A 20,016-nucleotide genomic window follows, 5' to 3' on the forward strand; every position below is an offset into this window, starting at 1 on the left:
AGGTGGAGTATAAATTACATAAATGAATAATCTTCTACATCATTTTGATTGCATTCAGATATCACAGCAAGTCAAAATGTGCATGAACCCAGCTTATTACTTGTGCCTCCTTCCTAGCAATTGGGTCTCCCAGTGTTCATTAGGGTATTTGATTAACCCAGTGGGTAAAGGTTGCCTTTTGCATATAGATTCCTAGTTAGAACCTAACTTTAATTAGAGAATAGCAATACAGGCATGCACATTAACCAAAGTAGTTTTCCCTCCACAAACCAGGTAGTTGGAGTTAGTTTCTAACCAGCATTCTCCCTGTGAGAAGGGAAGCATGTACATGAGCCCAGAAACATGCTGGGATTGCGTAGATCTTAGCTTAATGTTGGCTTGTTGTGAAATCTTTGTGTAAACCATGCTTTTAGTAATCTGGGTAGCATGCCACAGAGTGCTCACCAATTAGCCCTAACTTTCATAAGCAATCTGCCCTGTTCCTGCCATTCCTAAGTACAACATAACCAGGCCAAAGACCAGGCCTATTTATCCCATTCATCCTGTGACAACATGAAGCTGGTGGTCCCTATATGGTCCTTTAAATGCTAATCATAGGAGACCAAAACCTTTTTTGCTCAGTATCAATGTGACCAGCTAGTTCCATGTTGACACTAGGAAGGGTCATCTTCTTGAAAGCCCATGTATACAATTTCTCTCCCTTAAAAACTGGGGAGAAGAGAAACTACATGTGAAGGATCTTTGGGGATCAAGGATCAATGTGAACAACCCACCTCAAATGTTATTATCCATGTGCAGCTGTAGCAATGGAGCTGTTTAATGTGGGGGAATTTTTAAATGTACAATCCAGAACTCTGAAACATAGATCTATATAGGCATCTTGGCCATAGATCTAACTTTCTGTATGTGGCCAAACATATAACTTTCTCATATCATTATGACAGAACATTAATGTCATCATATTGGTTGTTGACTGTGGATGTTTGTAGGTATTATTTATATTGTCTGCCTGCCACTATTCCTAACTTGTCCTCTACAGAAGATGTCACCAAACTCTCTGGTAAGCTGATGGTGCCTGTTAGACTTACTGCAATGACTCAGTTTTATGCTCTTCCTCTAAATGAGGGACACCAGACAGGCCCGTAGCTAACGCGGGGCCCACGGGGCCTGGCCCCCTAGCAGTTTTTATGGGCCCCCTTCCTGAGCCTCAGCTCCCCTACCCCAACTCCCCCTGATTGCCTGTCAGCCTGTTGGCAGGGAGGACAAGGACAGTGATTTCAGAGGCTGTCCATGGTGCTGTGCCATGGGAAGAGGCACTGGGCCTCCTGGGGGGGGGAGCTGGACTCAGAGGCTGTGGCTGCTGCAGCCCTTGCCCTGGAAACTTTGATTGGATTAGCAAGCGCCCCCCCCAGGCCCCCTCCCGAAAAAGTCCTTAGCTACAGGGCTGACACCAGAAGACTCTGCATCACAGATACTGACTGATTCCCCACAAGCAGGTGTGCCACCCTCACTCTTCTGTTTGCCCCGGTTGCATTGGTCAATTTCACACTATTCACTGTGTGGCCGTATTTTGACTTGCATCTCCCCCTAGTTTCCCCCACATCTTCTTGATCCTTGTTTTTTAAGATCAAGAAGACATGGGGGAAATCGGGGGGAGATGTGGGTCAAAATGCGGCCATGCAGCAAATAGTGTGAAGTTGACCAATGCAGCCATGGCAAACGGAAGAGCAAGGGCAGTACAGCTGCTCGTGGGGAATTGGTCACTGTTACTTTATATGCACAATGATGAAAAGGGAATAATTGGCCAAGTTTTAGGATGTAAGATCTGATGTGTTTTTCACTTGTATTTTTCAGGCATGGCCTTTGCTCTGCTGGCCAATCTGCCTCCCATCAATGGGCTCTACTCTTCGTTCTTCCCTCTGATAACATATTTCTTGCTAGGTGGTATTCCTCAGATGGTCCCAGGTAAGATCCTCTTTCCACTACCACAAGTACATTACACATGCATACTGTCTGAAAGTATTCTCTGTAACTATACCAGCTCTCATCTGGTGTCTCTCACACTCACCTCTTTGGGTTTGGTGTCTCATCTGCATTAATGAACTAATTGAAAGGCCTATTTAGTGGAACAGTGGTCTACAGGCTGGTTAATGTATTCATCAATCAGTTAGCTGTCACCTGTTGCAAATGCATGCTACCTATACAATATGCAGAGATAAATAAGTGCTTAGTTATTACAGCCTGTTGATCTATACAGACTTGTAGTCCTCAGCTATCTGCAGGCTAATAGCAGCATCCTCTCCCATCACACATGAGAAGGTGTTCTGCATGAATATAAGTCAAAATTTGTGTATATGTGTGTGTTGCAGGTACTTTTGCAGTCATCAGTATTATTGTGGGGAATGTCTGCCATGAACTGGCTCCTGATTATGAATTCCAGTACTTTAACCACACAACCAAGGAAATAATGGTTAACCACACAGCCATGGAAGCAGCCAGACTGGAGATCTCTGCAACATTGGCTTGTTTGACAGCCATAATACAGGTCAGGACGCCCTGTGTATATAGAAGTCTGTAGAATATTCAGGTGGCCTTGCTAGGAGTTGGACAATGGTCACCCCATACAGTTTTGATGAGAAAGAAAGGGAAGACCATATCAGTACTTTGAACATCTGAGTCTATTTATAAACAGTTTGTTGATTAATAGGGTTTGTGGGGGGTATTGGGATCTTCATCCATTCTCTTCCTAACAGTTCTTTGGCATTGCACGTTGTTCATTTGTGCATGCATGGAATGAACTGCTGATTGGAGGCCAAAGTATTAATGTTTTCTAAGATGAGGGGAATATGAGTTCCAAATTCTTCACTTGCTAACAAAGCTCAAAATCATGCAGTTTTGCTCTTCCTGTACTTTTTCACCCATCTGCAGTACCATTCTAAGCACAGTTCCATTCTTCTTCTTTTTTAATAAGCACAGTTCCATTCTTCTAAGCCCATTGACTTCAGTGGATTTAGAAGAGTCTAACTCTGCTTAGGACTGTACTGCCAAGGAACATATGCAATGAGAAAAAATATGTACATACAGTGCCACTTTTATAGTTATAGCCTGAATTTTCATTGCTCTTAGTCAGAAAAAAAGGTAGATTTTTGTGTCTACCATATTTGGTACCGGTTTGAGGGTCAGACTAAGAGTTTGTTGGTGAACTCAACTTGAAGTTGTTCATGATGAGGATGGCTTAATGTTGGGCTCCTTCCTCCCTTCCCCACTCAAAAGTATGCTGCCATGGAAGACAGAAATCTTCAATCTAACTCCAGTTCACACACCTAAATGCCGATGACTTTAAAAAATGGAGCCTGTATATTTCCAAATAACCAGGCTTAGAATCACCCACTTTTAACACCACAGTTTGGTGTAGTGGTTAAGTGCGCGGACTCTAATCTGGGAGAATCGGGTTTGATTCCCCACTCATCCACTTGCACCTGGCTGGATGACCTTGGGCAAGCCGTAGTTCTAGCATAGCTGTTAAGAGCAGTTTCTGTCAGAGCTCTCTCAGCCCCACCTACCTCACGGGGTGTCTGTTGTGGAGAAAGGAAGGGAAAGGAGTTTGTAAGCCGCTCTGAGACACCTTTGGGTAGTGAAGGACGGGGTATAAATCCAATCTCTTCTTCCCAGGGGTCATTTCGTAGAAAAAGAGGTACAGGAGCTCATTGGCATAATTTATTTGCATATGCCACACCCCCTGACATTACCAGAAATGTGTCAGAAGGCGACACCCACCGCTCAGGCTCCACTGGACTGTTTTGGATTGCCAGCTATTGGTGGGGGGGATGTGTAGATCTGTCCTCGCAGAGGAGGGAGAGCTTATACCTGAAAAAAACTTGGTCTTAAAGGTGCCACTGGACTGTTTTGGATGGGGGGGGTTCTGCAACTTACCTGGCTGCTTCTTGCTCTGACTGAGGGCTGCTGGGAGCAGGGGGTGGGGCTTGTTGCATGTGCCCACCCCCTGGGCTCTTTACTGCCGGAGCTCCGCTCCTGTGCGCTCCTGCAGGAAATGACCCCTGCTTCTTCTAATATGTACCCACTTTTGTACATCCTGGGGAGGAGATAGGGAGCATGCAAGCACAATACTAAAAACAGGGTTGTGCTTGTCATTAGGTTGTGCTGTCTGAATGCAGCCTTGGTGTGTGTGTGTGTGTGTGTGTGTGTGTGCATGTATACACTTCTTTAAATGCCCATGTACATACCTCTGGGATTCTTATTACACCAGATCTCTGAAGTACTAAAAGATAAGAACATAAGAAGAGCCCTGCTGGATCAAGCCTGCCTCACACAGTGGCCAACCAGTTACTCTGGAGAGCCAACAACAGGGCATAAGAGAACGAGGCCTTCCCCTGATGTTGTCTTCTGGCATTGGTACTCAGAGGTTCTCTGCCTCTGGATGTGAAAGTTCCCTTTTAGTGTAGCCACTGATAGACCTATCTTCCATGAACATGTTCATTCATCTGTATCATCCATACTATATGGGTTTATTGCATGAAACATTGGTGTGCCGTGTTGTGTGGCATGTACACTTTGTTTGTCCAGTGATCATGGGTGAGTGTTCAGAAACCCAAGGAAACTTTTTTGAGGGCTTTTAAAAAAAAGAACTACAATTTTATAAGAATAAGTAGATTTCCACACAATGACCTAATTGCTTGTCTTTGGCTGAGTTCAGACTGGCAGTTTGAAGCAGGAGGGAGTCGTGGCAAAAAAGACTTGGAACAAACTGTTCCGGGTTTTCCCGGTCACACTCCACCGACTGATGCGGGAGCATACCAGGGAGGAGGCGCAAGGGAGCGTTCACACTGTTGGCCCGGAGGCGCAGCTGTAAGCGGCTTTTTCTGGTAATCTGGTTATGTGCACTTATACGCTCATCTGCATAAGCGCATCCCTACCGGGTCGCGGCTTTTCATGTTCACACTTCCGGGAAGCAGGATGGACATGGGATAATCGCGCTTTCCAGGGTTTGATACCACTTTCACCTGGTATCTTTTAAACTCGGGAGGGAAGCATTACAAGACGGGTTGAGTACGGGTGGGGAACGCCTGACAGATGTGCCTGTGTGAACGGCCCCTTTAATCTGTTTGTGAAACGTTTCTGGCTTGTGCCTATACTGAGGCAAACTGCCAGTATGAACTCGGCCAATGTTTCTTTCCTAAAATAATATGTGTGCACACGGTTTATATGTCTGTATCAGAGCCCTGTTAGTGCTGCAGTGTCGCCAGGGTATCATAAGATTGGGTTGTGCCCATGTTGACTCCGTGTGGAAGGCTGCTTGTCTCCCCTACGCTTCAAGATTGGTCGGTTGCACACAGCTCAGGGTTTCCTTTCACCACTCCACAAATTTAATCAGGGTTGTCTTTCTTGGCAATTAGGACATCAGAAATAATCCTTGTTTTCCTCTCATTGTATTGATCTCTCTGCTACCTCCTGCCTCTGCCATTCAACTGCTGTTCTCTTATCCCTCTAATCTTCCAAACTCCATGGCTACCACTTCTATTATGTGCTCCATTGACCCTTCCCATCCAGGTGAACTTTCCTGCATCTTCCGTATTTGTCATATAATATGAGGATTTTTTCTAATGTTTCCAAGCAAGTCCAAGAGGATGCAGGGATTTTATTTCCTGGGACTACACCACAGCGAAATACTGGTGTGTCCCAGGAATATCCCTGCCCTACTTTATCTTCTCTTACCTCATCCTATAAGCAGCAAGCAGGAGGAATTATATGCATCAGGCTTTGTGCCATACTCTTACACTGGGGGAAATCCCTTTGGGAACAGTTATTCATTTCTACATACCAGATTGTTCTGGTGTATTAACAGCAGGATGTGCCTAGGAGAGCCCTGGTCCTCACTGATCCATGTGACTCGCATTTCTGTCCACAGATATGCCTGGGATTTGTGCAGTTTGGCTTTGTTGCCATCTACCTTTCTGAATCCTTCATCAGGGGCTTCATGACAGCAGCTGGCCTGCAGATCCTCATCTCAGTGCTCAAGTACATCTTTGGTGTGACAATTGCATCCTACACAGGACCCTTGGCCATTGTCTATGTGAGTGAACTCTCAGGAACTGATGATATTATTTCCCCCCCCCATGCCACCTGTTTATGATATAACAACATGCAAATAAATGTGGACACATATTAATGCATTTCTCCTCCAGCTAAACGAAAACTGATCAAGGCCTGAAAAAGCTGGTTTTGCTGTACAAATGTGGTGAATATTGTAAATACTGTAATGAGAGGTTTAAAACGATATAAAACACTTCTCATTGCCTCATAACACAGGAACAAATTAACTAAAGATTATCAAACATTTATGCAAAAAAGAGCTTTTCCAATCAGTTGGACTGAATAAGGTCAAGATAGCAGAGAGGATGCAATGGCTGCAAGATCTTCTGTAAAGGCTGAATTTTACTACTTGTACTTTTCCCCAGTTCCATGCTGCATGATGGGAGAAGGGAGACAGTTCCTGTTTAGGCTGCTCTTAAAAGTAGACGAGGTCTCTCAGTGTCTTGTGACAGTAGAAAATGGAGCTAAGTAGTAGAGTAGTAGTAGACTCTGAATTCTAACAAATTTTTCATTAAGAGATTAGCAGAATTAGCCATTTTGCAGTTATAAGAACATAAGAGACGCCAATGTTGGATCAGGCCAAAGGCCCATCCAGTCCAACACTCTGTGTCACACAGTGGCCAGAAATACCAGGTGCCATCAGGAGGTCAACCAGTGGGGCCAGGACATTAGAAGCCCTCCCACTGTTGACCCCCCCCCAAGCACCATGAAGTTACTGTTGCCTGCTGTGAGCGTCCTGAAAGTTTCTCTGAAGTCTCAATCGCATGCCACCGTTGGAAACAGCGAGTCAGACTAAATGCATCCTGTCTGGTGAAGACCTACTTACTGGTCCTATAATTAATACATAGTTGACTACTGTAGGACTGAGCCTTCGTGTCACTGCTTTTGGTGCTGGTCACTGTGAATTATAGGGTGCTAGGCTACATAGTAGTCCACTCAGGTGCCATCTTTGTGCCTGGAACAGCATAGCACACGTCATGGCATTTCTTTGCTGATGTTTTCAAGACCTCTTTCTCTTGCTTAACCCTCTTCTCTTCTTCTTTCCTCAAGACATTTATTGATATTTGCAAAAGCCTGCCTAAGACCAACGTGGCCTCCCTGGTGTTTGCCTTGATCAGCACTGTGCTCCTGATTATTGTGAAAGAGCTGAATATGAAATACATGAAAAAGATTCGAGTCCCTATCCCCATGGAAATCATTATAGTAAGTAGTTCCTTCCTCCAGTTTTCTGAGCCCTTGAGCCTCTTCAGATCTCGCAATAAAAGGTAAGACTCTTCAGACAGCAGAGCAGAGCAAAATACTCTCAAAGAGGAAATATTGTAATTTACTTCTGTGTGAAATATCACAGTCAGGTTCTCCGGTTCAGGATGAGAAAGTTCTGACCACATTAGAGGTTCCTTGTGGCTGTTCTGAAGTTTGGATTTCCCCCCATTTGCACAATAAATGTGTGGCAGAGGAGCCAAACATCCTTACCCAAGCACTACTTTTTTGCTGCAGTAATGGAACTTTTAAACAAGAACATTAAGTTGCTGGGAATATGCCACCAGAGAGAACTATGGTTAGATCTGCACTAGTCTGGAATTCCCATCCAGTTTTAATACACTGTCCCCATGATTGCAATCTATTGCCTTCTAGTGTTTTCAGTGTGATTCTTCTGTTTTTTCAGACCTGATAAGTGCAGCTGCGATGCCATGCTGGCCAGTATGGACAGTCAAAGCACTATTGAGGTGTCTTAGGTCCACTGTCCCTTTAAAATTTCTCCTTCTTCCAGCTTAATTAATTAATGTCTTGCAGTTCTCTTGGCATTTATGAATCAACTCTAAATTTTCAGTTCTTGCTTCAGGGGAGAGGGCTGCTTTTCACTTTGTAGATATTCAAAGCCACTGCTCTTTTTTAATTGTTTATTACTGTGCTTTTGTAGTCATCTGTGTTATTGTCAAGATAAGCAGTGACTTTGGCTAAATGCAGAGAAAAAGTAGTATTTAACACCCCTCTGGCAACAAAAATTGATAATTAACTATTAATACATGAGTAATCTAAGAGAACTCACCAGTCCCAAGATAACAGGATGTAATTAATTAGCTGGAAACAAAGGAGAGAAAAGAAAATTGCTGAGAAAAGTTAGATCAAGATGGGTAGCCGTGTTAGTCTGTCTCGTAGCAGTTTAAAAGAGCAAGAGTCCAATAGCACCTTAAAGACTAACAACATTTGTGGCTGGGTATGAGCTTTCATGAGCCACTGATATAGCCAGAATGTGAGTCCATCTGTCCTTATTATTGGCAGTAGAGTGATTTCACATGCTGAATAACAATAGCAGGTGAATGACAATACCAGGCATTATTGGATTAAGTGTGATGTATAGAGGGGTAGCAGACATGGAGAAATCAGCTTTGGTAAAGAGACAGGAAACCTATATCTCGATTCAGTCCTGGAGGATCAACTGTCTTGAGCTTCATTATCAACTGAGAGAAGTTAGCTTTGAGTCCAATAGAACCTTAGAGACCATCAAGATTGTCAGGGTATGAGCTTTTGAGAGTCAAAGCTCCATTCATCAGATGCTGAGAGAAGTGTAACCTTTGCTGAAAGTGGCATACTTCTGAACAGACATATTGATATGGTGAAATATTTTATGGGAAATACAGCTCTATGTTAATTGCTGTTTGGAATCACCATTTCACTTTTTCTTGCTGTTGAATGCAAAAAGCCACACAAAAAGATTATACTGTGGAACCACCCAGGCATTCCAAATGCAAATCCTTTGGGGCAAATGGCTGCACACAGGCACTCATTAGATGGTAGCACTGATGAAACACAGCCTTTACACATCGTTATGAAACAATTTCTCTTCATAATTTATGTCTGTGTTCAATAAATGCTTTTAGGTTTGAGAACAGGTATACTCATCTAGCATTAGAAAGGAGGGCAGGAAGGAACTGATACAGTACACAAACACACATGCTCTGCATACACAGTACATTTCAGAATAACTATTGGGATTACTGTAATCAACACTGCATAAGGCAGAGAACAGCAGGAAGTCAATTCCCTGCAGCAGTCCAAATTTCAGAAGTATTTCACAGTGGATAGAAGTATTGCACAGTGGATAAAAAGGCATGGGGAGTGTGTTTGTCGGTTGTCTGGAAATGCCCTTTGGCTATTTTCACATTATTAAGCAGGTATTAAGGAAGCAGTGGTACACCCTCTCTTCAAAAAGCCATCACTGGACCTGGCCGAATTGGCCAACTATTGGCCGGTCTCCAACTTGCCCTATTTGGGCAAGATAATAGAGAGGGCAGTGGCAATTCAGTTACAGGGCTTTCTGGATGATGCTTCCATTCTAGATCCCTTCCAGTCCAGCTTCTGCCCGGGTCACGGGACGGAGACAGCACTGGTCGCCCTCATGGATGACCTCCGGAGGCACCTGGATCGAGGCGGATCGGCAGTGCTGCTGTTGTTAGACCTGTCGGCTGTGTTCGACATGGTCGATCATCAGCTACTGACCCGCCGCCTCGCCGACAGTGGAGTCTTGCAATGGCTTGTTTCCTTCCTCCAAGGTTGGGGACAAAGAGTGGCACTAGGGGACCAACTGTCCTAAAGGCACCCACTGGAATGTGGTGTGCCTCAAGGAGCAGTGTTGTGCCCAATGCTTTTTAACATCTATATGCGCCCTCTTGCCCAGATTGCCCGGAGGTATGGGCTGGGTTGTCACCAGTATGCGGATGACACCCAGCTCTATCTGCTGTTGGGCTGCCAGTCCAACTCCAAACCGGGAGATCTTGACCTGGCGTTGCAAGCCTTGGCTGGTTGGCTTAGGCTGAGCCAGCTGAAATTGAATCCGACGAAGACGGAGGTCCTGTCCGGGGGTAGGGATCCCACTCCCAGCCTTCGATGGGGCGCAGTTGGTGCCAGGTCAGGAGTTTGGGAATGCTCCTGGACATCTCCTTAACAATGGAGGCCCAGGTAGCAGCCACTGCCAAGTCGGCCTTTTACCATTTTAGGCTGTTTGGGCAGTTGGTTTCCTTCCTCAAACGCAATGACTTGGTAACAATGATCCATGCTATGGTCACCTCAAGATTGGATTACTGTAATGCCCTCTACATGGGGCTGCCCTTGGCCCAAATGCGGAAGCTGCAGCTAGTGCAGAACGCAGCGGCGAGGCTGCTGTTGTGTCATCCTGTGCGGGAACACATCCAGCCCACCCTAAAAGAACTGCACTGGCTGCCTGTAGCATACCGGATTCGGTTCAAGGTCCTGGTTATGACCTTTAAAGCCCTTTATGGCCAGGGACCTGCATACCTGAGGGACCGCCTTTCCCCATATGTTCCCCAGAGAGCACTGTGATCAGGGACCCAAAATCAGCTGGTCCTCCCGAACATCAAGGAGGCCAGACTTGCTTCAATGAGGGCTAGGGCTTTTTCAGTGGTGGCTCCCCTCTGGCAGAATGAGCTCCCAGAGGAGATCAGGGCCCTGCGGGACCTGTTACAGTTCCTCAGGGCCTGTAAAATGGAGCTCTTCCACCAGGCCTTTGGAGCCGCCGCCACCACTGTTACCATCACCACCACTGACATCTGATAGTCCTCAGGGTGCAAGTCCGACTTTCTGGGCCCCTAAGCATAACCTGACTCGAGTGCCTGGGACATCTGTAGCAGACCTGAGTGCCTGGGACATTTGTAGTAGATCAAGAAACTGACCGAGCTTTGAGAACTAATGCTAGCATTTTATTATGTTGTATGTTTATGGTTTTAAATTCATGTTGGGGGTTTATCGGTTTTTGTATTTAATGAATTGTTTTATATTGTTGTAAGCCGCCCTGAGCTGGCTTTGCTGGGAGGGCGGGGTAAAAATCTAATGAAATAAATAAATAAATACTGGGCAAAATATGGTTTGACTAGAATTAAATCTTAGAAAGAGCAGGTTGCAAGAAAGCAGTCTCTAGATGGCAGAGAGAATGTAGAAGCAGCTAAGACAAGAGCAAAAAGAATGAAAGACTGAGAGTTGAAACAGAGGAGGCACAGGGAAGAAAGCAGACAGCGCTGGAAGGACAGGCTGAACACTTCTGCTGATCTGCAGTAGAGTATCCATTGTGAGGCAGACCTGTTTATACAGAGGACCAGCATAAGGCCTCCTCTTGCCACTCCAGCACTGGTTTAAATCCTTGAAGTGAACATAAGGGGAGAAATCCAAATGGCCTGAAGCAGCCCACCCACTGCATCTGCTTTCATAGCAAAATGCTAGAGCACCGATCTGAACACCTGTATCTCCTGGCACATTCCTGCCAGTGACAGACTGGCCATGCTGAAGTTTGACATCAAAAGCAATGGAAGTTGTTTGTCCACAAGTTGACAAATTGTTGCAAATGCTAACTCCTGTGTCAACCTGCCTCCAATATATTTTCCTTCTCAGCAGTACCCAACATAGAGGAGACCCAGGTCAACTGAGGTTATTGAGGAAAATGCACTGACATGCTGAAGTTGCTTTGACCATATATCAACAAGTCTTGGTGAAAACAACCTCAGAGTGAGCAGTTGTATCCCAAAGTACTGAAATGTGATGAGACAGGAAGTTAGAGTAAGATGCCTACATATCTCAGGTGACTGGGGAGGCAAGAGGCCAAAGTACGTGCTGACACCCAGGGAGTGTTTATGTAATTATAGCTGTGGGAAATGCTAAGATTTGGGCAGACGTCTTTGGTTTCAGTTTGCAATCACTCCCAGAGAGGTATGAAATAAGCTTTGCTGTTCTAACTTGGGAACATCTTATACCCACTTTACCGTGTTGTGAATGATGGCAGGGGATACAGGATAGCAGAAGAGGCAGAATTTACTCTAGTTTCAGAAAGAAAAATGTGAAAAAGAGATGTTGATTCCATGAAATATACAGCAGAACACTATAAAGGACTGATTGATGTTGTTATTACCATTGTTGGTAGTAGGATTGCCAGCCAATGGTAAAACCATAAAGTTTCCTGCGATTCCTAGAGTGACATGACATAATTCTGAGGAAACCCAGAAGTGACAAAGGGTTGCCAGGCTAAGCCTGGGAACCAGTGGGAAGGCTGGGAACAGGGACATTGGGTGGTGTAACATCGCCAACATTGTAGTATTACTTCTAGGTACAACCAGGTACAACACGGAAGTGACAAAGGGTAGCTCTAGGAATCACCAGAAACTCTATGGTTTTACCACAGAGTTTCTGCTGATCCCTAGAGCTTGTCACTTCCAAGTTGTACTGGAATTGATGAAGAGATGTTGGTTCCATAGCTGTTTTTATTCCTCCCAATGGATCTTACAGTGGGAGGCCTGGCAAGTCACGTATTTGGAAGGCTAGTGAATTATAAGACTCCTGAAGGAATTCCATTCAAAAATCTCCTTTCAAACTACTTCCATATATGTACGGAGAGCTCTTACGCATGAAGAAAAAAAGCCACCAAACAAAAAACAAAGCCTATCCCCAGCTTCTCTTTCTGGTGCCTTTTGGCTTAATAGCCCGACATTGTGACAACTGCAGCAGCCATCTTAACAACTCAAACAACTCAGTTTCTTCTTCCCAGGAGACAGATGGCCTCTCATCCAACATTTAACTCTTTATTAACTGTATCATTCTGTGATCATGTGTATCATTCTGTATCATTAACTCTATAGCAAATGGGTAAAGGCATGAATTTCTTTATTTGGGCTTATTTGTTACACAGCCGGAATGCTTGTTAGGCAGTCCATCTTGCCCTTCATCTAATATGACTACTAAGGGCAGGTGGCAAAATGAATGTTTTGGTGAATTTAGCTTTTAAATTTTCATTATGAACTGACTGAAGCACAAACCAGCCTCTCACATGTGGAAACATCCTCTCCCTACAAGGCATGATCTGAGGAAAAGCTTCTGCAACGCAGGAAAGGAATGCCAGTTAACAGAACAGTATACGGGAAGCTGAGAATCCTGGATTCTGTACTATTTTCTTTATATGAAGTGGGGATTTTATGTGGAGTATTTTGCAAGTAGAATCGGCAGATCTGATAATGAAGAACTGTTTGTTCATTAATTTACAGTGCCAACCTAGGCAGTTGCACCCATCTAAGCACAATGACTTCAGTGGACTTAGAAAGGTATAATTCTGCTTAGAATGGCATTGTTATTAATTCAGTATCAGCAGAAAAAAGATCCCATAATATGCTTATAGGCCACTCCCATTGGATTTCCTCACACCACCACCACCACTAATATCCAAATCTCTGCTTTCTCCACAAGGTGGGAAATGTGCCGCAAAGCTAACGCCTCTTTTACGCTTTGATTTTAGGTCATAGTGGCTACTGCCGTATCCGGAAGCTTTAATATGGCTGAGAAATATGACATGCCAATTGTCGGGCACATTAACATGGGGTGAGTAACCTTTGTGAGAATGGCTTCTTTTCTGGAATGGAGATGATTTCGTGATTCTAACTCTTGAGTCTCAATTACGCACATACCTTCTTTCTCCATTTCCATTTCAAAAGTTTCATTCATTTTCATTGTATTTATTGGACTATTGTATTGATTTTTGTTCCCCTTGGAAATGCTGCTGACCCTTCTCCTTCCTGCTCTGACTGTCCTTTTCCTTCGCTGGTGGGAGTGGCTGCTGCTGCTGCTGCAGACCAGGTTGGGACAGTGGTTCTGGCTAGCCAGCTAGGCAGGCCCGCAGACAACTAAACAGGCAGACAGTCAATGGACAAGGGAGCAGGGTGCGGAGAATTGCTCTTCTCCGCACCTTCTGTGGTACCACAGACACTGTTTCCAATCCACGCAAGGTGCCATACCTCAGAATTGATATGATTCTACATTAAGACGTCGGCCACTCTGAGGACGACATTTTTGAAGGTGTTCCACACATCACACACATCAGAGATGGCACCCATGTTTTGGTGGAGGGGAAGAAAGATTGTCTTCCCATACTCACATTGGCTGGTCATTGCCATTTGGACAAGTATGGAAAGTCACTGGTTGCACAAGACGTTTAATGGAGGGGAAGGAAGAAGTGGAGCAGAAGGGGCAATAAATGAACAAATGGCATTGATTCATTTGTTTCTTTCCCCATTGATTTGATTACCAATGGGGCTTATTTAGTTCGTTTTTTCATTGTAATTAATTCCCATCCTTTATCGCTGTGCTTTTAATAATCAACCTCATTCTTTCTAGAATAAGAGTATAATTAAGGGATGGTTTCATGTTTAATTTCAGCATTGCAGTTGGGTGGAAAGGTTTCACTTCAGTTCTGGAAATGGAAAGGTTTTACTTCTGGGATTCCGATCTCTGTGTCCCATGCATGCACACGCACACACACCCTTTCTCTCCATTCTTAGTACTGCCAACCAGGCCTGCTAAAGGGGAAGGCAGAGGGCAGACAACATTGGGAACCATTTAAAAACAAGTTGAAACATTGGTGAGTGTTTAGCAACATCTGTAAATAGAATAGAAACTAGGGCAGCCTAAGAGTGGAAAATGTCCTCAAGCCCTGATTTATATGAGTCAATCCATTATTGAAATGTGAGCCCAATGTAAATACTAACTACAGGCAATTACAGCTGGATAAGACATGTGACAGACCACACTTTGAAACTGCAATTATAATAAGCTGCATACAAGTCTACATTCCTGTGATGGAGAAATAAACAGGAATAGATCTGGGGAATGTACTGTGTTTTAGGATGCAGCATTATATGAAGTACATTGAATCCCAGAACAATGAGGCAACGTATATCCTTTGACCTTAGGTCTGTGATTCATACAGTACTTTTGCAACATACTAGCTATTGCAAAGCTGCTTCTCTGTGGTGGCTCCATTGGTGATGTATGGATGTACATTAACCTAAACCTTGATTGCATAGATACTTCATACATTACCATCCCTCCTTTCGGGCCACTGATACTGACTTGCAGCCACACAATGTGAGTTACTCATATGATCGCGACATCCTGCCTCTGCAGTGTGATTGAGGGACTGTAGCAAGTGGCTCACAGTAATAACCATTCTACAAAGAAACATGAATTGATCCTTACACAGCAGACCTAATCAGAGTTAATCCTTCTAAGTGCTTTAAATTCAGTGGACTTAGAATGGTGTAACTCTACTTAGGATTGCGCTGTTAGTGAAATAGAAACCCATCCTTCCCCTTATTATTCAGTGCTGGGTGAATAGTGCAGCTGAACGCTAAGAACCTCTATACTGCTTGCAGGTGATATAACAGAAACAGATTCAAATCCATTTAGGGGCTGGCAGTCCCTAGAAAACACATTCTAGTTATCAACTCTTATCTATATCTACCATAAATATCAGAAAGAGATACAGTATTTCAAACTGAAATTATCTAGAGGGTTTTCAGTAGAGCAGGGGGTAGGTACACCCTGACCTGGATAGCCCAGGCTAGCCCAATTTTGTCAGATCTCGGAAGCTAAGCCGGGTCAGCCCTGGTCAGTATTTGCATGGGAGACCACCAAGGAATACCAGGGTTGCTATGCAGAGGCAGGCAATGGCAAATCACCTCTCAACGTCTCTTGTCTTGAAAACCTTATGGGGTCGTCATAAGCCAGCTGTGACCTGACGGTGAAACAAAGGGGGTAGGTAGCTGGGTAGGCATCCAGACCATACTGCTCAGTTGGCCTGTTGGTAGTGGAGCTGAACAGGCAACTTATTGCATAATGTAAGATGTTAGTGTGATTGCTTCAGTACATGGAAATCAAGATAAAATTACTGCAAAGTTTAGGCAGAACTATGCGGTGGCTTGGTAACTCCTGGCTGAATTGCAAGCTAGGCATATGACTCAAGTCTCACAGTTTAGTGCCAAACTCTACAATGAGCCGAATGGAAAAACTTACCATTCAGGCTTCCATTTTGTTTTGTGGAATTTAAGGCACTTGATGCGGATTCTAACATTTTAATGAAATGTGATGACCTCAGTATCTCTGTAGTTTCCCTTAATTTTGCCATTCTTCCTTTAGCACATTGCAGTTGGCAGCTGTATTGTTCTTCACAGCTTACTGTTATCTTCACTGGAGGAAAGTTCATCTTGCTTCCATATCACAGTCTGTCCTCTGAATCTGGCTTCCTGTTTTTTCTCCTCAATCCCCTAACTGCCTGTCCTTGCTATTTTGATTCTAGCTTTCCTGCAGCCACACTTCCTCAAGTAGGCAAGTGGAAGGACATGATCGGCACAGCTTTCTCACTTGCCATTGTGGGCTATGTAATCAACTTGGCCATGGGCAGAACCCTTGGCACCAAGCATGGCTATGATGTGGACCCCAACCAGGTAACAGTCTTTGGCTCTTAGCAGAGAAATGTAGGCAGGAATCGGTTCGTCAAAAAATTCTGCACAACCATTTCCAGAGTTTGGGTCTGATGACTCTGTCCTCCTCAGAGAGCAGAGCGTGTAGGGAATTGTCTTTGGAATCGCTGAAATATAGCCACCCATGCTTTCATGTGCAAAACAAAGAACCATTTTCAGTCATAACAAATTTGGAGCTCAAACCACATGTAAAATGAGATTGTGCTACCCATAATCTTCCTGATATGTGCAGTCATCATTTTATGTAAACAAGGTAATGCTTGTATTTTCAAGATTTGGTACACACAGATGCATAGTCATGAGGAATCTTGGTTTCAGATTGTGCATACTGAAGCTATAAAATATGTACATTGCCCTATTCACACCAACAGACACCCACATGTATTGGGAGGATTGCATATGGCATGATCTCCCCTTATATGTCGTCTGAGTACCAACACTGAAATGACTGAATAGGGTTCTTGGCTTCAGGTCACTATGAGAGACATTGCTAGCAAAGGGGTCTGGAGGCCGAGTCACAACAGTCTCACAGTGGTGGGGTGTTTGCATACAGCAATGCACCATGCCAACTGGACACTTTTCTCAATACCACCACAAACATAAAAAAGGTGTGATATACACTTAGTGTGTGTTGAAAAGCACATGGAGAGCAAACAGGATCTGCTGCATGTGAAGGCCTAGCCCTGTGGAAATAGTTAGTATGTGGAGTGATTTAGAAGATGGTTGTAACAACACTAGCCATAGCCTTTGTGTCTGTTTCCCTGCTGTGGTCCTGAGTTGTTCCTGTACACAAAGGCTGTGCTGACCAGCTAGTTCGTAACCCTTGCTGTGTCATACCCCATAACAGCTGCTTGACAACTGCAGATTGGCTTAAAAAAAATATGGAGTGACTGCAGAGGGACTATTAGTTGGATATTTAGCGATTAGTTCAAGGGATTACCTTGTAACAAACTGAACACATTCCTCTAAGGAACTGCTCAAATTTGTGCAATCAGAAAACGCCTTGTGTCTATCGCATGGCAAAGACGGTGTGTCCTCCTTTGCTTCCACTTGTATAACTATGGCTTTTAAATAACAGACCCAGACAAGTGTGCCACAGGTTATCTCTGCCAAATCTTTCCCTGTCCCTTGCTTCTGAATGGATGACACATTAGGGATGACATTATCAGATTACTCTTGTGGTAAAGAGAAGCCTGATTGTATTTTCCTGGCCTAGCATTTGGAAGGGAGACATGTTGTACAGATATGTAAATCAAAGAATGTCAGGATATTTCTAGAATGAGCAGAAGCCACACTCATGCAATGTGAATGAGCCTCAGGAGATGGGAAGACAGCTCTGCAGAGCTGGGGCAACCTTTGCATGGTTAATGGACTAATGCCACCCTCGCATGCAGAGGATGATAGTGTGACTGTCTGACCTATTTCTTGCACCCTAACAATTGCTGCCAAATGAGCCTTACTGTAAGGTTAAGGTCATGATGTGTATTATCATCTGCAATGACTCGCCCATTCTTGTTGCTTCCATAGGAAATGCTGGCCCTGGGCTGCAGCAACTTCTTTGGATCATTTTTCAAAATCCATGTGATCTGCTGTGCTCTTTCTGTGACCCTAGCTGTGGATGGAGCTGGAGGAAAATCTCAGGTCATCTTTGGTTTAGTTTATCTACTTACCACTGGACATTTTGTCAGGGGGGAATATCTTGGATATTCCCTCTGGCCAGGGAGCCCTGAGTATTTATTTACCAAAGTTATGTCTAAGCCACTGATCCCCACCATGGTGCTCACCGGTGTGTTTCCTGCTGGCCATTTGCTTCTTCCCCAAAGGTGGGATAGGAGATGGTTTAAAGGGCCCAGGAGGTATCATCTTTATGTGTTCAGGGAGCACCCATTCAGGAACAGTTGCTTCCGTTTCAGGAGGGTACTTGGCTTACAATCTTCTAATGTTTTGTGGAACCTCCTGACATTTTGTGATAAGACTCAATACCTATGGCAGCTATTTTGTGAATGACTCCCCACCACCAATGGCCACCATTTTTATTATAGTTCCCACTAACAGTTCCCACTAACAGTTCCCCAAGTCAGTATAATGATGTTAATTAAAATGCCCATTTCATTTAGCTAGTTGCTATAGTAATATCTCAGTGCAAACCTTTAGTGCCCTATTGTTCTTTTACATCAGGTTGCCTAGAGAGAAAAACAAGAATGGTTATGATTATACAAGGAATGTATGGTTAAAACATTAAACAGTGGGTTCCACATTGCAAGCTGAAGTTTCAGGAAAGTAAGTCCTATCTGTGAAAAGACAGAAGATTTTGATTTTAAAGAACTAGGTCCAGTGCAAGATACTGTATTAAGGAAAAATGACTTAGCTGGAACAACGTGGCTACTAATAGCCTGATCCAGGGGTCCCCAACATGGTCCCCATGGGTGCCGTGGTGCTAGCTGATACTTTTCCTGGCAGCCACAAAGTGGATTTTAGGAAGTGGGCAGTGGAGATACGATTAGCTGTGCAGATTTTTACAAAGTTGCTTAGGCGGCAGCTGCCACAATAGCGCAATGATCTTCACTGTGTGACAGATGATAAACTGTGTGTATACAAGAAAATATTTATAAACAATGTTTGTTTTACAAGGCATCCTGTTAAACAGAGCCTGTAAATGTTTAAAAGTTACCGTTAGAGTTGTTCATCACCTCACTTCCCGGCAATTTGTGATTGACTCCGCCTCTTGTGGCAGCCATTCTGTGATGGGCTCCACCTTCTGTGGCAGCCATTTTGTGTTTGTATGCACCACATTGTGTCAGAATTCCAAAGGTGCCCATAGGCTCAGAAAGATTGGGGACTCCATCTGAATGACTGAAGATAAGAGACTGAATTAGGTCAGATATCTATCCTCTCCTAGTCATCACACTGACAGAAAGCCTGGAGTGTTCAGCACCAAGTTCCCCTTGTGATAAGTTACTTTTCTACCCTCAGGTGGCAAGCTTTTGTGTGGCAGTGGTCGTGATGATAACCATGCTGTCTTTGGGGACCTATCTGAGCCCTCTTCCTAAGGTAAAGATCTGTTTAGGAACATGTTTCCAGGTAGTGGTCTCTGCTGTTTAGTATTAGAATTAGACTAGTTCTCTTCCATGGTAATATTTACACCAGAGGCTTAAACTGATTTTAGAGGTCATTCCCACTTCCTTTGAGAATGCTGGGAGCTGACACTTCATGATATCAGCTAGGAATCGAATATAATTCACAGATGGCAATATTTGGGGGGGGGGGGAGCCATGACAGTAAAAACCAATATATAAATTAGTATAATAGATATGTTCTATGACTTTTAAGTAATCTGTTTCCTTTTTTAAAAATTTAATATTTATTGAAACATTTGAACAAATACAAATACCAACATCAACAATGTAAACAACAAATTGAGCCTAGAAGTGAGTACAACATATCCAAGACATTGGTTAAAGTTCAGTTCCACATTAATACCTTCAACCTTTCAAATCTCCAGTTTATGTTCTATTTCCAACCAACCCAGATTTTGGGGGTAGGCAGGAATTGGTCAAAATACAAGATCTCTTGAACAGCCTGGCTTTTGGATATC

At 43.9% G+C, this 20,016-nt stretch overlaps 1 protein-coding gene across 1 annotated transcript in view; it reads left to right on the plus strand.

The window, feature by feature from the left end:
* The window catches only part of SLC26A9 (solute carrier family 26 (anion exchanger), member 9), a 50,753-nt gene that overhangs the window by 8,390 nt on the left and 22,347 nt on the right, over positions 1–20,016 (plus strand). Inside the window, exons 3-10 of the mRNA XM_015417016.1 lie at positions 1,855–1,965; positions 2,370–2,545; positions 5,927–6,091; positions 7,162–7,314; positions 13,403–13,485; positions 16,238–16,385; positions 17,949–18,062; positions 19,395–19,472. Coding sequence (XP_015272502.1) covers positions 1,855–1,965; positions 2,370–2,545; positions 5,927–6,091; positions 7,162–7,314; positions 13,403–13,485; positions 16,238–16,385; positions 17,949–18,062; positions 19,395–19,472 — 1,028 coding nt within the window. The remainder of the gene's footprint in view (positions 1–1,854; positions 1,966–2,369; positions 2,546–5,926; positions 6,092–7,161; positions 7,315–13,402; positions 13,486–16,237; positions 16,386–17,948; positions 18,063–19,394; positions 19,473–20,016) is intronic.

Source organism: Gekko japonicus, unplaced genomic scaffold (genome assembly GCF_001447785.1).
Source record: "Gekko japonicus isolate JY-2015 unplaced genomic scaffold, Gekko_japonicus_V1.1 scaffold522, whole genome shotgun sequence".
Classification (NCBI taxonomy): Eukaryota; Metazoa; Chordata; class Lepidosauria; order Squamata; family Gekkonidae; genus Gekko; species Gekko japonicus.